The following is a 21,462-nucleotide window of genomic DNA, read 5'->3' as shown; positions in this document are numbered from 1 at the left end:
TCAGTGTCTTGCCAATATAAAATGTTTAGTAGATTTTTAATTTTGAAGGTTTTTGGGTACTTTGTAAGGTCGATATTAAAAGTGTAACAAAACTCTCAAACATTACCTACTGCATTTCCAATCCTTATGCTGCTAGTATTAGTAAATAGATATATTATATTTACTTGTAAACTTTTTTTTTTTAACATTTCTTCAGTTTCTTTCTGGTTTCTGGTGTAGACCAAAATTATGTCATACATCCCAGGAGTCTTTATGAGCATATTTTTTTTCTTTCATCTGGAAGAGGGGCTTTTTTAGCTAAGCAAGACCTCCTGCCTGCATGTAAAAGCAAAGATCAAAAAAAGTTCCAGGAAGTGAATGCTACGTGAATCAACTGCCCTTAAAGCGGGGGTTCACCCTATAAAAAAATATATATATATATATATTTTTTTTTTCTTCTAGCATAAAATTAGGCATAGTAGCACGAGCTACAGTATGCCTGTCTTAATTTTTTTATCCCCGTACTCACTGTGTAATCGTACATAGAAGATTCCGACTGCCCACGGGGAATGGGCGCTCCAATCCAGACGGAAGGTGATTGACGGCCGGCTCTGGCGCGTCACGCTTCTCCGGAAATAGCCGAAATAGGCTTGGCTCTTCACGGCGCCTGCGCATAGTCTGTGCGCAGGCGCCGTGAAGAGCCGAGACCTACTCCGGCTGTCTTCGGGGAGCATGACGTGCCAGAGCCGGCCGTCAATCACCCTCCCTCTTGAAAGGAACGCCCATTCCCCACGGGCAGTCGGAATCTTCTATGTACGATTACACAGTGAGTACGGGGATAAAAAAATTAAGACAGGCATACTGTAGCTTGCGCTACTATGCCTAATTTTATGCTAAAAAGTTGTTCTGCAGGGTGAAACACCGCTTTAATCAAGATGACCACAGCTAGAAATGCTAGGGGGCATTTTTCAAATGGATTTCCCAACAAAATGAAGCAAGGGGACATGGATAGATGAAGAAGTCAAACTTATCTTTTCCACACAACCTATTGTTTCGGTTATGGTAACAAGTCAACAATATGGAAGGATACAAAAAAGTAGGCGCTAAATTTGACAATTCCAAAATACACCAAAATAAAAGTTTTTCGCTCCTAGCATTGGGTTTCTTACCATTTTCATCACCATACTTTGAGGATATGAACCGGCACCTTCAACTTTCAACAACTTTATTAAATATATTTATTTCCTATCCGCCATTATTATGATTACATTCAATCACACAAGGTACTAGAACAGTTTACTCACTTTTGTGAGCTGATGCTCAGAGGAGAAGCCCAGGCCATACACTGTATTTGCCCTGCTGTCTGCCCACTGGCCAAACTTCTGGGATGTTTTAGTGAATGTCATGTTGGGACTGATGGTGCTATTAATTATTGCCTGTAAATCATAAAAATATATAATTAATCCAAGTACAATATATAAATTATAATGGCAGACCTTCCAACACAATATATTCTTAGAAAAGAGGTCCCTTAATGCAGTGTTCTATGGCAGATTTATCTTCCTATTAGAAAACTGCATACAAGAAAAGCAACGCTCTGACTGTGAAGCCTCGAAAAAGACACCTACTCCAAGTGCTCAGGCTTGGGATGTCCTTCTTTCATCCAACAATAGTACTTCAATCATAAAAAGGGTATTTTATTCTACACATTTTATTCAATCTTCTGGACTGCCCTTTTGACATTGGGCCAGATTCTTGTAGTTCCTGCGGCGGCGTCGCGTAAGCTATTTACACTACGCCGCCCCAACTTACAGGAGCAAGTGCTGTATTCCCCAAACACTTGCTCCGTAGTTTGCGGCGGCGTAGTGCAATTGGCCCGGCGTATCCCCGCGTAATTCCAAGAGGGCGGCTTGTATTTAAATTAAGCGCGCCCCTGTGCCGTTCGAACTGCGCATGCGCCGGGCTTAAAATAGCCCAGTGCGCATGCTCCAGTTCTCGACGGAAAACGTCAATGACGCCGACGTGTGCGTCACTGACGTAAAGTCGTATTCAAGAACGACTTACGAAAACTACGTACCCGATGGGAAAAGACGACGCGGACCCGACGCCATACTTAACATGGCATACATGGGACTGGCGTAAGGTTACCCCCTCATATAGCAGGGGTAACCTTACGCAAACAACGTAAGCGACGGTTACGCGACGCGATTTCGTTCGGGAATCTGCGTATCAGGCTCATTTGCATAAACAAATGAGACCTGAACGTAAATGCCACGTAGCGGCCGGCGACGAATTACATTTAAGATCCGACAGTGTAAGTGACTTACACCTGTCGGATCTACAGCATATCTATGCGAAAATGATTCTAGTAATCACTCGCATAGATACGCGGGTCAAAAAACAGAGATACGACGGAGTTTCCTGAGATACTCCGTCGTAACTCTTCTGAGAATATGGCCCATTGTCTCTGTCACCAAAGAGATCTGATAGACATACAGACAAAGGGAGTAGCTAAAAAGTAAGATTTTCCACAGGATAGTTAGATATATTGCTTGCACATTACTAAACCAGCACCTTTTTATGGTAACATAGTCATTATACATAAGGCTTTGACATATTGGGATGCAGCATTTTATGACTGTACAAATTTAGTATGTACGCGTACAGTAGCTTCTACTTTCTTTCAATGTGCTGAGGTGATCTAAAATACAGGGTATATGGGTATACCTGCCCTCTCATACACCACACATCTTTTGCCTGATAAATGTGATGGATGCCCCCTCTGGACAATAGTGAGGTATAGCAGTGGTTCTCAACCTCAGTCCTCAAGTAACCCCAACAGGCCATGTTTGCAGGTTTTCCTTTAGCTTGCACATGTGCTTTAAATCAGAGTCAATGGCTTGGTAATTTCCAAAACGTGGCCTGTTGGGGGTACTTGAGGACTGAGGTTGAGAACCACTGAGTTACAGGACAAAAAAAGTCAAAGAGTCAAATCAGAGTCCAACTTTCAAAGGTTATTATATTTGTATAGGTAAACTCTTGGAGTCTTGGAAAAGGTTTGGAACTTCATGTAACACATTACCTTTACATTTCCTATGCTTGAGCCTTAAAAAATCCTCTGGGGTTGAGAAATAGCAAGTTTCTGGTGATTGCCAACACAGGCTTTCGTTCCCACCTGATAATGCCCGGGCCTGCTGATAGGCCGTTCAGGCATTGTATTCTGGGATGAGGGCAGTGGCATAGCATGTTTTTCAATATTTTAGAAGTGCCACTGACCCAGTTTCATAATTTTCCCTACACACATTTGCAGAGATTTTATTTTGTGTTATCCAGACCAGTGGTTCTCATACTACAATACTGTCTACACCTAAGCCAAAGCAGATATGCCCCAACGCCTTTTAGTTTCAAAGCTGCCCATAGTTTCTTTTTATCGCTTGATTTTGATAAAAGTACACATTTCTATAGAATGTGTATTAGTTAGACTTTGTCTGCCTCTTGCATTATTTGATTTTACTGATAACCTATAAGAAAGGTGAGACCCAGGTGTCACCTGAGACAGGTAATTGAGGCACAGGGATCATCTGACAATTATGCAAAGGCTTGATGAAAGAAATGTTGTCACTACTTAAGACAAAAGAAGGCCAATTGTTTACATAAATTGACATTGGTGTACATGGATGGATCAGATAATCTTTATGTTAAAGTGTTGTGTATGATTTACAGCTAAAGAGCCACCGTACATAAAGAGTTGCCGGAATGTATTTTTTCAATGCTGCGGACCTGACCCATAGCTGTGATTTCCCTCCCCATCCCCTTACGCCATTCCACATACCTCCCCTCTTAGCCCCCCCCTATTTTTTGTCCCGCCCCCCCCCCCCCTCCCCTTATTTTTTCTAGTTCTTTCTACTCTAATTATATTTTTTATTTTACTAAATATTTGTTGGAAAATAAGAAAGGGTAGCCCTACTCATTTATGTGCCACAGAAATGTAAGTTCTTATGGCATGAGCAGGAGTAGACTTCCAAGAGGACTTCCATTTTTTTTTTTCGATAGCTTATTACTGTTGGGGAGTTTTTTGCTGGCGATGCTCTTTAACCATTTTGAACTACAATTCGTTTTTTGGTTTCAGGGTCCATATTGCAGAACCTCGTCAAAAATCCCCAGTGGCCGCCTTACTCTTCGGGCTTAAATGAAAGTGGAACACATCTTGCAGATATTGATTTTGTAGTCCAGGTGATAATGGAGGGTCCTCAAACCGGGACAGAGATCTTTAGATCTTCAGCTGAATTATAAGAACTTTTATTCTTTGATTTACTATGGACACCAAATGATTTGCTTCCTACAAATGGTGGAGATCTAAATGGATGGCATTGCAGCCACTTTTTTTTTTTTAGATGATCAAACAAAAAGCAGTTGACATGGGGAAGGGAACACACATGTATAAAAATCGTAGAACCATTCTTTGTATTTATCCTATTCAAATCAAAAAGATAACAATGCCTATAATATAAGTATACTTTTACAACAACCTTTTGTTCTCTTTAAAATGCAACAAAATATTTTAAACTGAATAAGAAAGGGAATCTTGTGTAAACCAATGACAGTTGAAGATAGGGAGAAACAGAAAGCAAGAGAAGTTATACCCTGGTGTGTATGGCATATGCCAAGACACTACCTATATGCAATCTTCTACTTTTACATCATGTATTCCTTATACAAGTCACCAACACCATAAAAGTATGCGGTCTATAGATCAGGGATCTTCAAACTACGGCCCTCCAGCTGTTGCGGAACTACACATCCCATGAGGCATTGTGAAACTCTGACATTCACAGACGTGACTAGGCATGATGGGAATTGTAGTTCCTGAACAACTAAAGGGCCATAGTTTGAGGACCCCTGCTATATAGCAATCGGCACATTTCAACCACAGCCAGATGCAGAATAATCTGGAAAAATACTTAGGGGCAGATCCACAGAGTGAGTACGCTGGCGTATCTACTGATACGCCGGTGTACTTTCAAATTACCCGCGTCGTATCTTTGGTTTGAATCCTCAAACCAAGATATGACGGCATCTGGGTTAGATCCGACAGCTATATGTCCTCGTACGCCTTTGGGATCTAAGATGCAATACTCGGCGTCCGCTGGGTGGCGTTCACGTCGTTTTCCGCGTCGGGTATGCAAATTAGCTATTTCCGTCGATACACGAGCGTACGACGCATTTTTTTACTGCGTCTCTAGGCGGCTTTTTCGGGCGTATAGTTAAAGCTGGTATTTTGTCGCGTATAGTTAGACTTGCCATGTTAAGTATGGCCGTCGTTCTCGCGTCGAAATTTGAATTTTTTTTTTTGCGTAAGTTGTCCGTGAATCGGGATGGACGTAATTCACGTCTAAGTTAAAAAAAATGACGTTGTTGCGACGTCATTTAGCGCAATGCACGGCGGGAAATTTAGAAACGGAGCATGCGCAGTTCATTCGGCGCGGGGACGCGCTTCATTTAAATGAAACACGCCCCCTAATCGCCGATTTTAATTCCGCCGCCAGAGATACACTACGCTGCCGTAACTTACGGCGCACATTCTTTGGGGATTCGAACCGGGCAAAAGTAAGTTACAGCGGCGTAGCGTATCTCTGATATGCTGCACCCATCTATTTCTATGTGAGTCTGCCCTATAGTCTCCAGAAAAACATGAAAAATCATATTTGCTGAGGCTGCTCCAGATCCACAAATATAGCTTACAGCCAAAGTTAATTAAACTGCTGTACACCCGAAATGAACATATTTATATAAAATGTGTCTGGTATGTGACGTACCTCTCCATCATTGTGGATGTTATAATAAAATAGCTGGCAGTAGCAAAAAAGCCTCAATGGAATGGCACATATAAATATATATATAAATGAGTCAGCCCTGAAGCTGATGCGCAGCATCATCAAAATAGCAGTTTTCTTAAGGAAAATAAATGTGAAGGTGTCAGGACTTCAAAGTTATGTTGTCAGAATCTAATGCGGTCAATACTTTTACAATTATCTGTATAGATATGACAGATCTGAAGAAAATGCCACAGTAAGAAGACTCATTTATGAGTTGTATAGCATTTTACTTATTTAAATAAGCCTTTTATTCAGGAGGATTCAAAAACTAACTCCACCCAAGAATGTATACAGTAAAACCTTGGTTTGAGTGTAATTTAGTTTGAGAGCGTTTTGCAAGACAAGCAAATATTTTTAATAAATAAGCGATGTTCTTGATATACAAGCAGCGTCATGTCACAATTGAGTATAAAAGAGAAGAGAGGTGCCTCCAAGTGTAGCAGTATGGTTACATTTGATGAAGGTACAGCATTTAGCAACATATTACTAAACTTATAGGCGCCTCTCTTCTCTTTTATACTCTGTAGCTCCTGGTGGATTTTGCTTATAATCCCCTTGTGGAGGCTGTCATTTGTGGATGGACATTTTATGGTTACACAGCCCATCACAGTGCTATAATCTTTTTATATGGACTATAGACCGAAGGACTTATGAATAAACGGTTGTGGAACAAATCATTTGAGTTACCATTATTTCTTATGGGGACATTTGCTTTGATATACAAGTGCTTTGGATTCCAAGCATGTTTCTGGAACGAATTATGCTCGCAATCCAAGGTTTTACTGTATTTCTGTTAGAGATGGCAGCAGGCAAGTTAAATGTTATGTTGCTTTTGGGTAGTTCTTGTTAACTCAGATGGTAACGTTCAGTTCCATTCATCTGCTACAGCCAATATACAGCAACACAATAGTTCTAGTCCCCAGGATGGTTCTCCGTAAAAGTAGTTGGGAAAATCTTTTCTCGGAGAGACTAGATAGACAAATTACAAGGCATATCTCTTATTAGAATTTTTAGAAACACAAAGTCAAAGTGGCAATTCAATCCACTCTCCCCCCTTACTTTACCTTATTAAGGGTTCTCCAAGTAGTTTTAAAATACAAACTGGCCAATATAGCTTCACGTTTTTCTTTATGGTCAGACATTCATCGGAACACAAAAGTAAGATAACTTTAGGCAGCTGATTAAGTGATTAGGAAATGTACTGACCCAAACATGGGCTGTGCCATTCCAATTCTAGGGTCTGTAATAAATATGGGTGTAAATACAGTATTATGGCTGCACTTGACAATATCAGATGATGCCACAACCGATTACAGCATATAATACCATGGCTGAGCCACAGTTTAGTCAAAGTCTACAATATTTATGGCACGCTACCTTACCTTCGACCCATCCAGACTAATTATCCTGTAGACATTCCTTGTGCTATCATAAAAATAGGACACAGTAACTGCATGTTTGCTGGTAGGAACCCAGTTCTTCTTTGTGTTCGGATCAATCTGGAAGACATGGGCTTTGGTGCTAAAGATGGGTTGCTCTCTAAAGAGAAGAGATAAACAAATAATTGCTTTAAAAAGAAAGCACATAAGACCATATGCAGTGCGATTAACAACAGCTACATGCAAAACAAAATAAAAATAATATATAAACACTACAAAAAGTAATGGTGCACCTTCCTTTACACACACATGAACATACAATGTCTAATTCAGGTATTTACAATACTTACAAACACATGCAGTGTGTATCTACACTTTATTACCAAAAATATTGGCACACTTGCCTTTACACGCAGATGAACTTTAATGGCATCCCAATCTTAGTCCGTAGGGTTCAATATTGAGTTGGCCCACCCTTTGCAGCTATAACAGCTTCAACTCTTCCAGGAAGGCTGTCCACAAGGTTTAGAAGTGCGTCTATGAGAATGTTTGACCATTATTACAGAAACGCATTTGTGCAGTCAGGCACTGATGTGGATGAGAAAGCTTGGCTCCCAGTCTTTGCTTTAATTCATCCCAAAGGTCTTCTATCGGGCTAAGGCCAGTCAAGTTCCTCCACCCCAAACTCGCTCAGCAAGTATTACCTACACCCCACTAAGACTGGGATGCCATTAAAGTTCATTTGCATTTAAAGGCAGGCATACTAATACTTTTCGCAATATAGTGCATATATCAAAAATATGGGATTCACCACACAATTTGTGATCTTTTGAAATGCAGTGAACTTGAATTTGGTTTACCCTGCACCTTTATTCAGCAAGGCAACAAACAAAGTTTCAATGTAGGAGGGCTTTTTACATCAAGTCCAAAAGCATTAAAACAAAACATCGGCATGTCCAAGCCAATAACTAAACTCAGCTACTGACTAATAGGGTTCCCCAAAACAAACAGGCAGAACTTGCACCTTTGTGTTCTGTACACGTGGCCTTCACCAATCAGCAGGCTCCCACAGTATGTAGTGCAAGCGAGAAAGCCCTGATCATTAGTCCGCTTGCATACCTGATCATTAGTCCACTTGCATACATAAAGGCCTATGGACAGCTAAGACTAATAATCTCTGTCAACCAGGTAAGAAGTAGACCTAGCAATGGAGGCTTTACCCCACTCAGAGCTTTACAAAGCCTCTGGGCTCAGGACACAAACCTGTGTGAGAAACCTAGGTAACACATACACCATCAACAATCCTGCCCACCAGTGCATCAAAATATAGAAGATGGGCTGCACATAAAACGAGTGTGTAGAATTGTACTGAAATGATTGATTAAATGTAAATGCGCCCTTTTCTATATCTTGGCAGGAGCTTTTTTTCCTGATCATATGTTAAAAAAATATATAAAAATGGCAGGATTTAATATTCATTCCACAAACTATATCTGCAATTTATAAAACTAACCTATATCCAAAGTTATAATTTGTGTTTACCAGCCCATCAATTAAATATAATAGGGGTCAACCTGGACTTCTTTGATGCAATAAAACAGAACCATACTCTGTAAAGCTGATCACAGGAACTACAGTGCAGTGGGACATGTAGGCATATTATGATCGCTTTCAGACCTCTCTGTCTGGGACTGGGTCCCAAAACACAAACAGTCAATCAAGAGATCTTTCATGTTTAAAGGGGAAACTTGTACTGAGAACGTACAGAGACCTCCTTCGCTGACGACTTATGCTTCTTTAAATGCTGTTCTATAGATGGGTTACTTTCTCAGTCACTGATCTAGAACAGGGGGTCACATCTTACTTCACTATTACTTTCTTACTAAAATGTAAGCTGGTCTGAGAGAGCCAAGCAACTTGCATTTTCAGTAAGATGAGCTATGGAAGCCTAGACAATTTTATTTCACCTATAGAGAGATGAGAGGATGTGAGCTACAGACACCTCTTGTGTTTGCTTACAAGGTGGAGAATATTGAACAAGGATTTCTTAATTTGTTCAGTCGCAAGTTTCCCAGAGAAGCCTTGGTCTACTGCGTCTATACTGTAGGTAGTCCAAAAAACAAACATTGGATCGTCTGATCCAGGCAAAAATGGTCAGATTTGAAAATGGTCATCCGCCGACTACGGGCACCCTTTGGGCTCATTCACGCTGTGCATTGGGTTAACAGTACCAAAACCTCACTCTTGATTACGCAGTCTGGGTTTTGTCACTAAGCTCACAAAAAGTATATTGTAGAACTAAAGAGTTCAGAGACAACAAATTAAATAAATAACGCGTGTGGAAGACTGATGAAGAAAGATTAAAGCGGTAGTAAACTGCAAGGCAAAGTTATAATGCAATATAAATGTATCTTATGTGACAGGAAGTCAGGTAAATCTGTGGGTGTTGTCACAGACGGGACATACATTTCTGCCTTGTTTAGACAATACACCAATTGTTATTAGGCGTTGGCTGCAAAAGTGGCCAGAGAAGGTCTAAGTGCGTTGGAAAACTTCAGCTGTTCAGAATGAGGCAATTAAGGCCTCTATAAGTAATCCAGAGGATTACCACTGAATTGCTGCATCCTGAGGCTTTGTGAGTAAGGAGAGCAGCGTACTGAAAGTCTTCTGAGGAGGTGAGGAGGAGATTGATTTTTCTGTGTGATAAAAATCAAAAACTATTGTTTTTCTGCTGTATGACCAGCAGTGTCTGCCCAGCACTAGGCTGTGCCAGACTTCATAGATAGGTTCCTGTGTGGTGAAGATAGATGCCCCAAGTCGCCAAGGTTTATTTTATGTTTGATTTTGTTTATGCCGTTTGGATGCTTGCACTTGTTTCCAGCAAGATGAAAGAATAAACCAAAATCTTTGTTTTCAACCGTCTTCGACTGCCTGTCTGTCTGTTTAAATTCAGTGTGTAGTGAACCCATCCAGGGGATCACACACCCCGCTACTGAGCTAACCCCTTACACTTAGAACAAAGCCCTCCAGCGGTGAGCTGTCACTGCTGACATTGCTTCCATTTCACCTAGTTTTCCTTCTAGTTTCGGACTCCTGCTGTGTGAGTGGCCGGAGCCGTGATGACGGCACTCCCGTACATGTGCGCGGGAACCCCCCCCCCTCCGTTTATGGCCCCCGGGTGGCTGTCCTTCAGAGTGCACGTTTAGGAGATATACTGTAAATAGGTAAGCCTATAATAAGGCTTGCCTATAGGTACAATTCATGCATGGGAGTTTGCTCCCACTTTAACTGAACTGAATGTATTCTTCCTTGAGAAGACAAGATAAAGGGCGACAATAATCATCTTGTCCAAATACATAAATGATCCACATATGGACAATGTTTTTTCAAAAGAGACTGTAGGGGGAAAAAAATGAAACTGCAGCAGGTGTAAAGTACGAGCACTTTAAAAAAAAAAAAAAAAAGTCTTCAAACGTGACTAAATGCTGGGCTATTCTAAGTGGCAAAGCCCCAATATTTCGAGGATATTGTTAGAGATTTCTGTTAAGACTGGTCCCCCTTATGCTTATTGGTCAATTACTATATTGAGCCGCATCAGTGGCCAACAGGAGTGTGTCAGAGGTAGGAAGGGGCAGGCAAGCTTGGGCACCACAAAAAACTGTTGGAGCATTGCCCTGCTATTCAGCCATAGCTGCAGGCTTTTTAAAGCTGCTGTAGGTATGTGCAGAAACCTCCTGTATTTAAAGGGATACTAAAAAGATAAAAAAAGTTTTAAAAACAACAAAGAGGGTTATACTTACCTGCTCTGTGCAATGGTTTTACACAGAGAAGCCCCAATCCTCCTCTTCTCCAGACCCCCTGCAAGTGCCCCTGGCTCCTTCTCCTGCTGAATGCCCTTATAGCAAGCCACTTGCTATGGGGGCACTTGTGCATGCTTGCTCCTGAGCCCCGCTCTGTGTTTTCATAAGACACACAGAACAGGCCTCAGCTCTGCCCTTGCTCCCTCCTCACTGGCTGTGATTGACAGTCTCTGAGCCAATGAGGAGGCAGAGGGCCCAGAGAGCAGCTGCTCTACTGCACAGCGCTGGATCCAGATCGGTTTCAGGTAAGTATTAGCGGGGGGGGGCATAGAATACATGAAACGTAAAACCTTCAGCCTTTAGAATCACTTCAACTCTGTTTGAGCACACTGTTGCGTACTGTATATCCTCCTTAAGCAAAGCTATTAATTTTTTTTTTCACAATTTTAATCAGCTTCTTTTGTAAGCATATTCATGGGTCTAAACAGATTTACATCTTGGCAAGTGGTGTGAAGAAAAGTCATTTATATGTAAGCAGTTTATTTTCACTTAGGCTTGGTGTTTGCAAACTTCCTACGTCAGTGTGTCTCATTTGGCATCCTCGGGGATCACTTATTTTCATGGTACAAGGAACACTCACCTATACCTATTTTAAGAATATCTGCCTCATTAAATGTTACTGGACTATTATTAGCTTAGTGTTGCCAATCGAGATTATAATTAAAAGATAACCCAACCTTTCAAAGACAACCCCCAACTTTACAATGTAGATGTGATAGTAAATGTAGCTATGCAGACAATACTTTCATCTAATTTATCTGCCTGTACCAGCTTTTAAAGCATCCTTTGCGCCCCACCCAAAATAAAAAGTTTAAAAAGGAGTTGTAAAGGAAAACAATTTGTTTTAACTAATGCAATCTATGCATTAAGGTGAAAAAACATCTGATGCCGCCCCCCCCGAGCCCGTTTTACTTACCTGACCCCTCGTAAGTCCCGCACTCTGTCCCGAGATCCTCTTCGCTGCTCAGCCTGGCCGCTGATTAGCTAGAGCGGATGGATTGAGAGCAGCGCAGCCAATGGCTGGCGCTGCTGTCAGTCACATCCAGTGACGCGGCGCGTCGAGGGGCGGGGCCGAGTGATACAGTGAGCGGCTATGGCCGCTCGCTGTATCACAGGAGCGCGCCCGCAAGGACTCATCACCATGCAAGCTCTCTCGCATGAATGTGACGAGTTCTTGTGGGGAGGACCAGAGACCGTCGCCGAGGGACCCCAGAAGACGTGGATCGGGGCCACTCTGTGCAACACGAACTGCACAGTGGAGGCAAGTATAACATGTTTGTTATTTTAAAGAAAAACATTTTTTTTCCTTTATTGACCCTTTAACTAAAAACCCTGAAGAAACATTTAAACCAGAACCTTGTATAACCTTTAAATAGAATTGTTTTTTTTTACTGATTTTATATAGTTTAAAAAAAAAAAAAACTGTAGTAATTGGGTAAACAGTAGAATGTCAAGGTAAAAGGAAAAAAAGATCGCGCTAAAAATGATGATGACAGTGAATGGTGAACAAAGTTCAAATCAAATCAATGTGAATAGTCCCGCCACACGGGCAATTTAGTGAATTAATCTCCCAGGTGCACCAACGAAATCCACAAGAAGAGTGCTTTAAAGGAAAGATCCTCCACCAAGATTAAGAAGGGCCTCTTACCGGATGGAATTGATCTCCAGGTTATAAGAGATCTCACACAGCATGATAAGAGGTACTAGGATAATCACATAGGCAGCCACAGCATAGGAATCCTTATCACAGCAAGTCCTCATTAAGCCAGAAAAGGAATAGAGACGCTTGGATTTCTCCAGCTAGCAGCAGCTGCAAGTTCCCTTTCTTCCTTTTTGTATGCCTTAGCCAAGTATGTTGTTTCTTATCCTCTAACAGGTCTTCATGCAAACATCACCTTGACGGATTCCAAATTGATAAGAGGCACACAATGCTTGGAGGTGTGGGTGTCCTTCAGCTCTTGCTTCTCCTGGAATCCCAATGTCTCCCCTGCTCCTAGACTGAGTCGGCAACACAAAAGCTGTGTGCAGTGTAAGAGAAGAGGGATCTGCTTGTGTCAGCTGATCTTTATTACATGCATGCAGCTTGCCTTAAAAGCTTAATTTTAAGGCAAGCTGCATGCATGTAATAAAGATCAGCTGACACAAGCAGATCCCTCTTCTCTTACACTGCACACAGCTTTTGTGTTGCCGACTCAGTCTAGGAGCAGGGGAGACATTGGGATTCCAGGAGAAGCAAGAGCTGAAGGACACCCACACCTCCAAGCATTGTGTGCCTCTTATCAATTTGGAATCCGTCAAGGTGATGTTTGCATGAAGACCTGTTAGAGGATAAGAAACAACATACTTGGCTAAGGCATACAAAAAGGAAGAAAGGGAACTTGCAGCTGCTGCTAGCTGGAGAAATCCAAGCGTCTCTATTCCTTTTCTGGCTTAATGAGGACTTGCTGTGATAAGGATTCCTATGCTGTGGCTGCCTATGTGATTATCCTAGTACCTCTTATCATGCTGTGTGAGATCTCTTATAACCTGGAGATCAATTCCATCCGGTAAGAGGCCCTTCTTAATCTTGGTGGAGGATCTTTCCTTTAAAGCACTCTTCTTGTGGATTTCGTTGGTGCACCTGGGAGATTAATTCACTAAATTGCCCGTGTGGCGGGACTATTCACATTGATTTGATTTGAACTTTGTTCACCATTCACTGTCATCATCATTTTTAGCGCAATCTTTTTTTCCTTTAATCTGTTTTTGTGTAGTATGACACTTTTTGATCGCAGCTTCACACATAATTTCTAAAATAAGCGCAATATTTTCTTTGTACTAGAATGTCAAGGTAGACTCTTATTAAAAAAGGCCGTAAAAAATTGCTGAAGGCTTCCTCTCAAGCAGAAGATTTATGAATATGCATATTACAGAATCACTAGTGTGAAAATTTTGCAAGGAATAAATATATTAATGGTCGGAACAGAATGAATAAGGGGCATAAGGGAGAGTTATAACCCCTGTAAGGTTATTTTCTGTCCTCTTTGTTACAATGATTTCCCTTCACTTCCCATGCCATATCCAAGAAAAGGAAGGGAGAGGAAATCCCTGCATATTAAAGGAATCTCTTGGGACCCCATCTTTTGCCTTTAGCTATACTTTAACAGACAGGATGTCCTAGGAGATAATGCATGGCATATAGAGGGAGAACTGTTACCTAGCTTAGTAATTTTAACAACTCCCAGCAAGGTACAGTTATAGGGGGGCACGCAGGAGGTGCCAATCCTAAGTGTGGTACCTCCAACATATACGGGGCAAGGAGGGGCATAAGATGTGCAGTATAATGGGAGCGTAGTACCACAGAACAAGATGTTTTCCTTGCAACAACTGTATAAACTAAATTGCCCACAAGATTTGTCACATGGAAATTGTGAAATTCCACCCCAAAATATCTTCCTACCTCCTCAGATAAAGAATGCTTTGTGAAGTAAAATCAAGATTCCCATGAGAACATTTCTTTTTGGCCTCACCAACAGTCACCAGCTCTCTGCTCAGGAAACTTCGAGAACCGAGCGATCTGTGGTGTTTGATCACTCGATTCTCAACTATAGATCTGTCAGGGGACAGATGCAGCATCGGACCGATTCTGCATCCACCTAAGTACGTAGGATTCTAAAATAAAAAATAAATAAATTACTTCTTGTTTGAGATGGATAGTAGCCAGTCATCAGCTCATTACATCTGTTGAATAAAGAAGGGGAGACCACGAGGCTAGTTGTTGTAAATGGACAGCAAAGTAGCATTGCATTCGATAAGGCAGGGGTGCCCAACCAGTGGCACATGGAGCCCTCTGATGTGGCCCGCGGAGTCCTCTGATGTGGCCCGCGACCTCCTGCTCTGGAGTGCACCTGCGGGTTACCTGTTCTGAGCCATAGACTTCTATTACCGGCGAGTTTGGTGTGCTTTCTGAAAGTGCACCACACCTACAGAATATAATAGAAGTCTATGGCAAAGTGCAGGTAACCTGCAGCAAAGCCACCGGTGAACCCGTGGTGCGGGTAAACAACAGTGCAACAGCAGCCTTGGGCCCTTTCCACATGGTCAGTCTGACCCGATCAGACCCTCTTATCACCTCTAAGGAGTGGCAGATGTAAATGAACTTACAAACGCCTACCTCCAATCCGATCGGAGTTCAGTGGGCTCTATAGAGTGGGCTGCCATCCACCGGCTCGGCTCATTGTGTCCCGCGACCGGATACCAAGTCGCTTAAGTGGACCCCGATCTTCAAAAGGTTGGGCACCCCTGAGATAAGGAGATGCAAGGCCTCCTTGGATCTTGGAAGCTATGATAGTCACAATGTCCTTTTTGCACTTGACACTGTCCCGTGCATGACAGAATAGTGTGGAGAATGGTGTGAAGGAACTTGACCTTTAGAGAGTCAGAGCTTGTTGACCAGTATGTTAATGAACATGGTTATCATCCCACTGCCCTTTTAAACATCACACCCCTCGTTTGCGGGCAGGAGACGGGTAGATTGCATCCCTGCGTTGCTGACCCCAGTCTAAATTGCTCCCCCCACATACGTAGTGGGCACAGGGAACATACCTAGGGTGCTGCACCCATCCCCTGTCCCTCCTCTCTCGTCCATCCCAGGCACTTGTGTGTTACTTTGCATAAAATGGATGAGAGCATAGTATGCCGTTGGTGCTTCCCTGCTCTGCATATGAGGGAAGTTTCTGTCCTGTTGTGACTCCCTGTGAACGCAAATCTCTGCCCTATTGAGACATAGTCTTCTGTTCTACAAACTACTGACCTCCGTACACTGCCCTACAAACTACAGCCAGGCTAATATTGAGGCCAGCCAGTTGGGCAAGTCAGCCTGCAGTACCATTTGTTCTGCCTTCATGATGGACTCCAGTAACAGACTTGTGGAGGTGACCAATTAAATTCCAAACATGAACAACTTGTTACATGAATGCCACATTTCTCAAGAGGCAACATTTTAAAGGTAGGCCTTTCATTTATTATATTTTTCTAAGTCTTCTTCATGCCATCCTCACACTTTTATGTTATTGGGGGATTGCTATTTTTTTTTGAAAAATAAATTAAGAGCCTAACCCAGGTGATCTTAGAATAAGGGTAGGCAACCTTGGCTCTCCAACTGTGGTGAAACTACAAATCTCATCATGCCTCTGCCTCTAGGAGTCATGCCTGTGATTGCCAGAGTCTTGCAATGTCTCATGGGACATGCAATTTGAAAATAGTTGGAGGGCTGAGGTTGCCTACCCCTGTTTTGGAAGATCAAATTAGAAGATCAAAATATTATATATAACATGAGGAAGTGTGGACGAAGCATTGGGATTGCCTCCAAGGAAATCATTAAAGAGCATGTTTAATTGGAGAAGCAGAGTCTCATTACATACCTCCACCTGTCCTGTTAAAAGGGTTATAAACCCTCATGTTTTTCACCTTAATGCATCCTATACATTAGGGTGAAAAACGCCCCCCCCCCCCCCCGTTTTACTTACATGAGCCCTGGAATTTCCCACGGCAGACACGCTGTCCCTCTGCCTAGGGTTCTCCGCTCCTTATTGGAGAGATTGATAGCAGCGCAGCCATTGGCTCGGGGGCCAAGTCCTACATTCGGCGTCTATGGACACAGAATGATGGACTCGGGAGTGCGTACACAGGGTAACCCCCCGGGGGAGCGCTTCTCCTAGGGGGTTATACGATGTGGGGAGGAGCCGCGAGAGACACTGAGGGACCCCAGAAGTCAAGGATCGGGGCCACTCTGTGCAAAACTAACTGCACAGTGGAGGTAAGTATGATATGTTTGTTATTTAAAAAAAAAAAAAATATTAAATAATCAAAGCTTTACAATCACTAAGTTCAAAGGCATTTTTTCTATATATTCAAGTATCAATCTAATCTTTTTCAAATTATCAAACTGTCAGAACATTTGGGGTTAAAAGAATACATATAAAGTTGCACAAGTCTATTTTTCCATTGTTCCTATCCATATATATATGATGAACAATACTAAGCCATTTTTGGATCTTATTCTCACTCTAAGAGGTTAATATCAAGTTAAAGATACAGCGGTTTTCTGCCTTACAAGAAGGCATTGTTATTTTGTATCTTTATCCCAGACCATAAATTAGAAGGTTTGGCATCTGTAGATAAGGGTCTGATGAGCACAAGCTACATAGTGTGGTCTCTATACTATGAGACCAATGGGGCTTATTCACAATCCCGGTGGAATAATATACTGCATCTTAAATTGTGTTGTTTCTTTATAATGCCTTAACAATATATGTGTATTAGTAATTCATATTTAAAGTGGAGTTCCACCCATGTTTTTATGTTTGTCTGTGCTGCATGCCCTAATCCCATTTTATTTATTTTGTTGCTTGTAAATACCTTTATTTTGTAGTCCTTCATTACTTCCTCCTCCTTATTAGCCTAGGCTATTAAATCACAAGGCTATTCGCAAGGGTTTCTGGGATAGGCATCATGCATCCCAGTAGTCCTTGCAAATAGCCTATTTGCATAGAGAAGGGGCGGCAACTTCCTCTGACACTCCTGTTGCTATGGAAACCTGACTGAAACCTATTAAATCGCTTGTGCAGCACTGAGCAAGGCTGAAATCCAGGAAGTCATACAGTCTGGCTTCATGATGCCCACACTTAAGATGGCCACGGTCTATTTCTAGATTATAAACTAACTAAATGCTCTAACAACCTAACAAAAAACGGACCTTAGTTTACAGACTAACTTTACTAGACTACATTAAGCTTGTGTATTACAGGGGTATTTATATATAAAAAGTGAAATTGTGGGTGGAACTCCCCTTTAAGCCGGTTTAATACATAGACATTACTGGGGTCCCTGATAGAAGATCCTATAATAACTTCAAAGTATTATACTGCTTTGATCACATTCCAGCATTAGTTTAAAAGGAACTTTCCAAGGCATATGTGCTGATCATAAAACCTTATCTCAATCATAAATTTAGGGGTTGCCGAAATGTCTAGGTTTGTTGTCATATTGTTTGACATATAAAATTATTTATGGTGTTATACCAGGCCAGAAGTCACAGGGGGTCGTAAGTCATGATTAACTCTGAATGACCTTAAAAATTAGGAATTATTCCTTAGACGCTACTGCCCCCTACAGGTTGATATCGGCATGGTTCAAGAAAGCCACATCCTTAGTTGCTATGGTCACTCGTCAAAACATATTGTCATGTGACATCGCCAGTCATGTGTTAGGGAAATACACACCCACTTCTTTGGGGAGATAAAAAGTGATTGCAGAAGACAGGCCAGAGATCTCTAGAAAAGCTCTGTGGGAGATCTCTGAAAAAGCTCAGTGGGAGAGAGATGACAAGGCTGATGGGAGCTGATCGCTGGAGGCCTGATGGCTGGAGCTCCTCTGATCTCTGAAGGAAGCCGGAAGGCAGCGAGTGACCACAAACATGTAAGGGGTTCACAGAGAATCCTTCATTAGGATTCTCACTTTCCCTTCTCAAGCAGAACTCTTACATACTGGTAATGTATAATTTGATTATTACCATTTAGGTATTGAAGTGTGGTTGAACATATGCTTGACTAATCCAATATTAGAATAGTTTGGGAGAGAGGTGAACTGCAGCATGAATTGGCTTCACTTCTGAAACTAGGGTGAGATATACTTTGTCATATCTCATAACGTTGACTTTAAAGTCTTAGAATTGGATTGATTATAGGATATGTTAAACCATTGATTCATTCCAAATTTAACATAAGTATTGTTTGAATCATCAGCTTTTGTACAATATAACATTTGTTATGTACACTTATATAAGAAGCAGTAGCAAGAGATCTGTTTGTTATTGAGAAGAGATAATACAAGGTCAAGGTTATCTCACTAAAAGCTAAAAGGTTTTAAATACGCCAGGATATTTAAATAAGAGCTATGAATATACCTTGTCATATAATGTAGATATCATCTTAACATTCAACCATCGTTCATATCTGATTGTAGAAGCATACCAATTATTTGTTGTAATACGAATTGTACCCGATTTTAGTTTTTGCACTATATCCTTAGTTAACAAATATATATATTTTAAATATTCATTTGTATTGCTTGTCCTCAAAATAGCACGGATAAAATAATTGTGATATCTTGTATGGTAGGAAAAGTGTATATCTCCCAAAGCACAGATTTACATATTTTCATAAATACAATAATATTTTATAGTTCAGAATAAACATTGACGGTATATGTAGGCTCTATGCCGAGATACATCAATGGTTTTGACAAAACCATAGAGAGGATTGTAAAAAAAAAAAAAAAAAAAGGGAGGAGGAAAAATGTTGCTCTATCCCTTAAAAGTTGTAATGTTAACCAACCAAAAATATATATATGTGAATAAAGTATGCGCTGAAAATTAACTTAAATGGTGTGAAACTTACTACAACAGTACAAGTGGTAGGGCAATTGTGTTAAACAAACATATAACAAAACCATAGTAATAGTCCCAATCAGTGGCTGGGTATGTGCTGATCCTCTGTATAGCAGAAAAGACACAATACTGATATAATGACTTGAACAATGTTGGGTGGAATCAGCCTTCCCAGTCTCAGGTGGCTGCCTCACAGCCAGGTGTAAAATCCTCCACACTTAGCACAGCTCATGCAAGACAAGGAGAGAAAGAAATACTCATAGCGCAATCATGTAAATATCAAGAGAAGGTAAATGACAGGCTTGTGACAAAGGCACACTCACGGATCCCCTGGACAAAACAAGCACCAAACAATCTTCCTTTAGCCGCTCAGGTTAGATGTTCTCCTAATTCGGATGTGTGATCATCATCTTTACCGTTCGGAGCTCCTCCCCCACGCGTTACGTCAATAGACACGTGACTTAGTTGGTTACCTTTCTATATGCTGCGATTATTATCTGGTTATTTTTTTCGTGTCATATTTAAGTATTTAGCAGCGCTGTAGTACTTTTACAATTTAATGTTAACCAACCCCCATCCCTTCTCCTGACCTCAAAATCCCACTTGCCCCTCAGCATTATTCCCCATTCCCCAATGTCTAAACTACAAATTCCCCAGGGAGGAGCACAGTGGTGTAGTGGTAAGCACACCCACCTAGCAGCAAAATGGTTGCTGGTTCAAATCCCAACCACGACACCATCTGCCTGGAGTTTGCATGTTCTCACTGTGTCTGTGTGGCTCTACTCCGGGTACTCCAGTTTCCTCCCACACTCCAAAGACATGCTGGTAGGTTAATTGGATTTGTCCGAATTGGCCCAATGACCACACCAGCAAGACACTGGCTGCAAAAAACACCTTGAGGCGATTCAGTTCGCATCTGTAGTGCTATGCAAGTCATTCACTGCATCCTGGCCAATAAAGGAGCTAGATTAAGAACATCATAATCTCCTTGCTCACTATAGTCATACGCATCGAGGCCCACGAGTAAGACTGCATTTGTAAGCATTGTTTAATAATAATGTGTGCATTTTTTAATACACTTCTAAAACGCAAACGTGGCAAAACCCTGCTAAACATGGCATGTAAACACGGAAAAACAGACGTTTTAAACTTTGGTTATTTATCTGTCAAGTTAAATCGTTCAGGAGAGGTTGTAAAATGTCCTGTGTACATGGAACCCAAGAGGTACCAAATATAACTTGGTCAAACCAAAATTGGCAAAATGTGCATTTTCATTTGAGTGATGAGGGGTTAAAGAAAAAAATTTAACACACACACACACACACACTTCCACTAATGTTAGCTTACTTCGGATATTCAGATTTATAAAGGATTTAAAGGCCGGTTGGAATTGGGTGTCAACATCTGTCTGATTTACAGATGGACTAATGGCATCAGCCAGTCTAAGAAGCAGATTGTGTTTTATCTCAGTGTAATGCAATGTGCTCGTTGGTTTTAGCATGTACTTTTCTGGATGTAGTAATGGGGTCTGTAAAATCAGCACATGTAATGTGTATCATTTTAAGAGAATTTTAAGGGACATTTTATCCGCTTATGACAGATGGGAGTTGTAATCTGTGCATTTAGAAAATACAGATCTAGCGCTTTTTCCCCCATGTTGCTGACAATTTACAGATCTGCTTACAGCATCTGGACTAGAAGAAATCGATTACAAGCTAGGGAAAGCAAATCGAATGGCAAATTTCTCATTTTGCACATTCATTTACATGGGGAAGCTTTTTTCCCTCCACCCAGAGTGCTTTTTCCCCCCGAGGCACAAAGGACAAATGGGAGGAGAGGACGAAATAAGAAGCATTTGTAAAACCGATATGTTCCACTCATAGGTGTGCACAGCCTATTGTATTAGAGTGTGCACCTTAAAGCTCAAAAGCACATGTGTG

At 41.4% G+C, this 21,462-nt stretch overlaps 1 protein-coding gene across 3 annotated transcripts in view; it reads right to left on the bottom strand.

Annotated features, from left to right (window-relative positions):
* Positions 1 to 21,462, bottom strand: part of HOMER1 (homer scaffold protein 1) — a 152,429-nt gene that overhangs the window by 107,229 nt on the left and 23,738 nt on the right. For all 3 annotated transcript variants that reach the window (XM_040340634.1, XM_040340619.1, XM_040340626.1), the window contains 2 exons: positions 7,238 to 7,394; positions 1,284 to 1,415 (listed from right to left, as the gene is read on the bottom strand). In XM_040340634.1, the coding sequence (XP_040196568.1) occupies positions 1,284 to 1,415; positions 7,238 to 7,394 (289 nt within the window). The remainder of the gene's footprint in view (positions 1 to 1,283; positions 1,416 to 7,237; positions 7,395 to 21,462) is intronic.

Source organism: Rana temporaria, chromosome 1, assembly GCF_905171775.1.
Source record: "Rana temporaria chromosome 1, aRanTem1.1, whole genome shotgun sequence".
Lineage (NCBI taxonomy): Eukaryota > Metazoa > Chordata > Amphibia > Anura > Ranidae > Rana > Rana temporaria.
The sequence above is the reverse complement of the archived record's forward strand: the minus strand, read 5'-3'. Positions and strand labels throughout refer to the sequence as shown.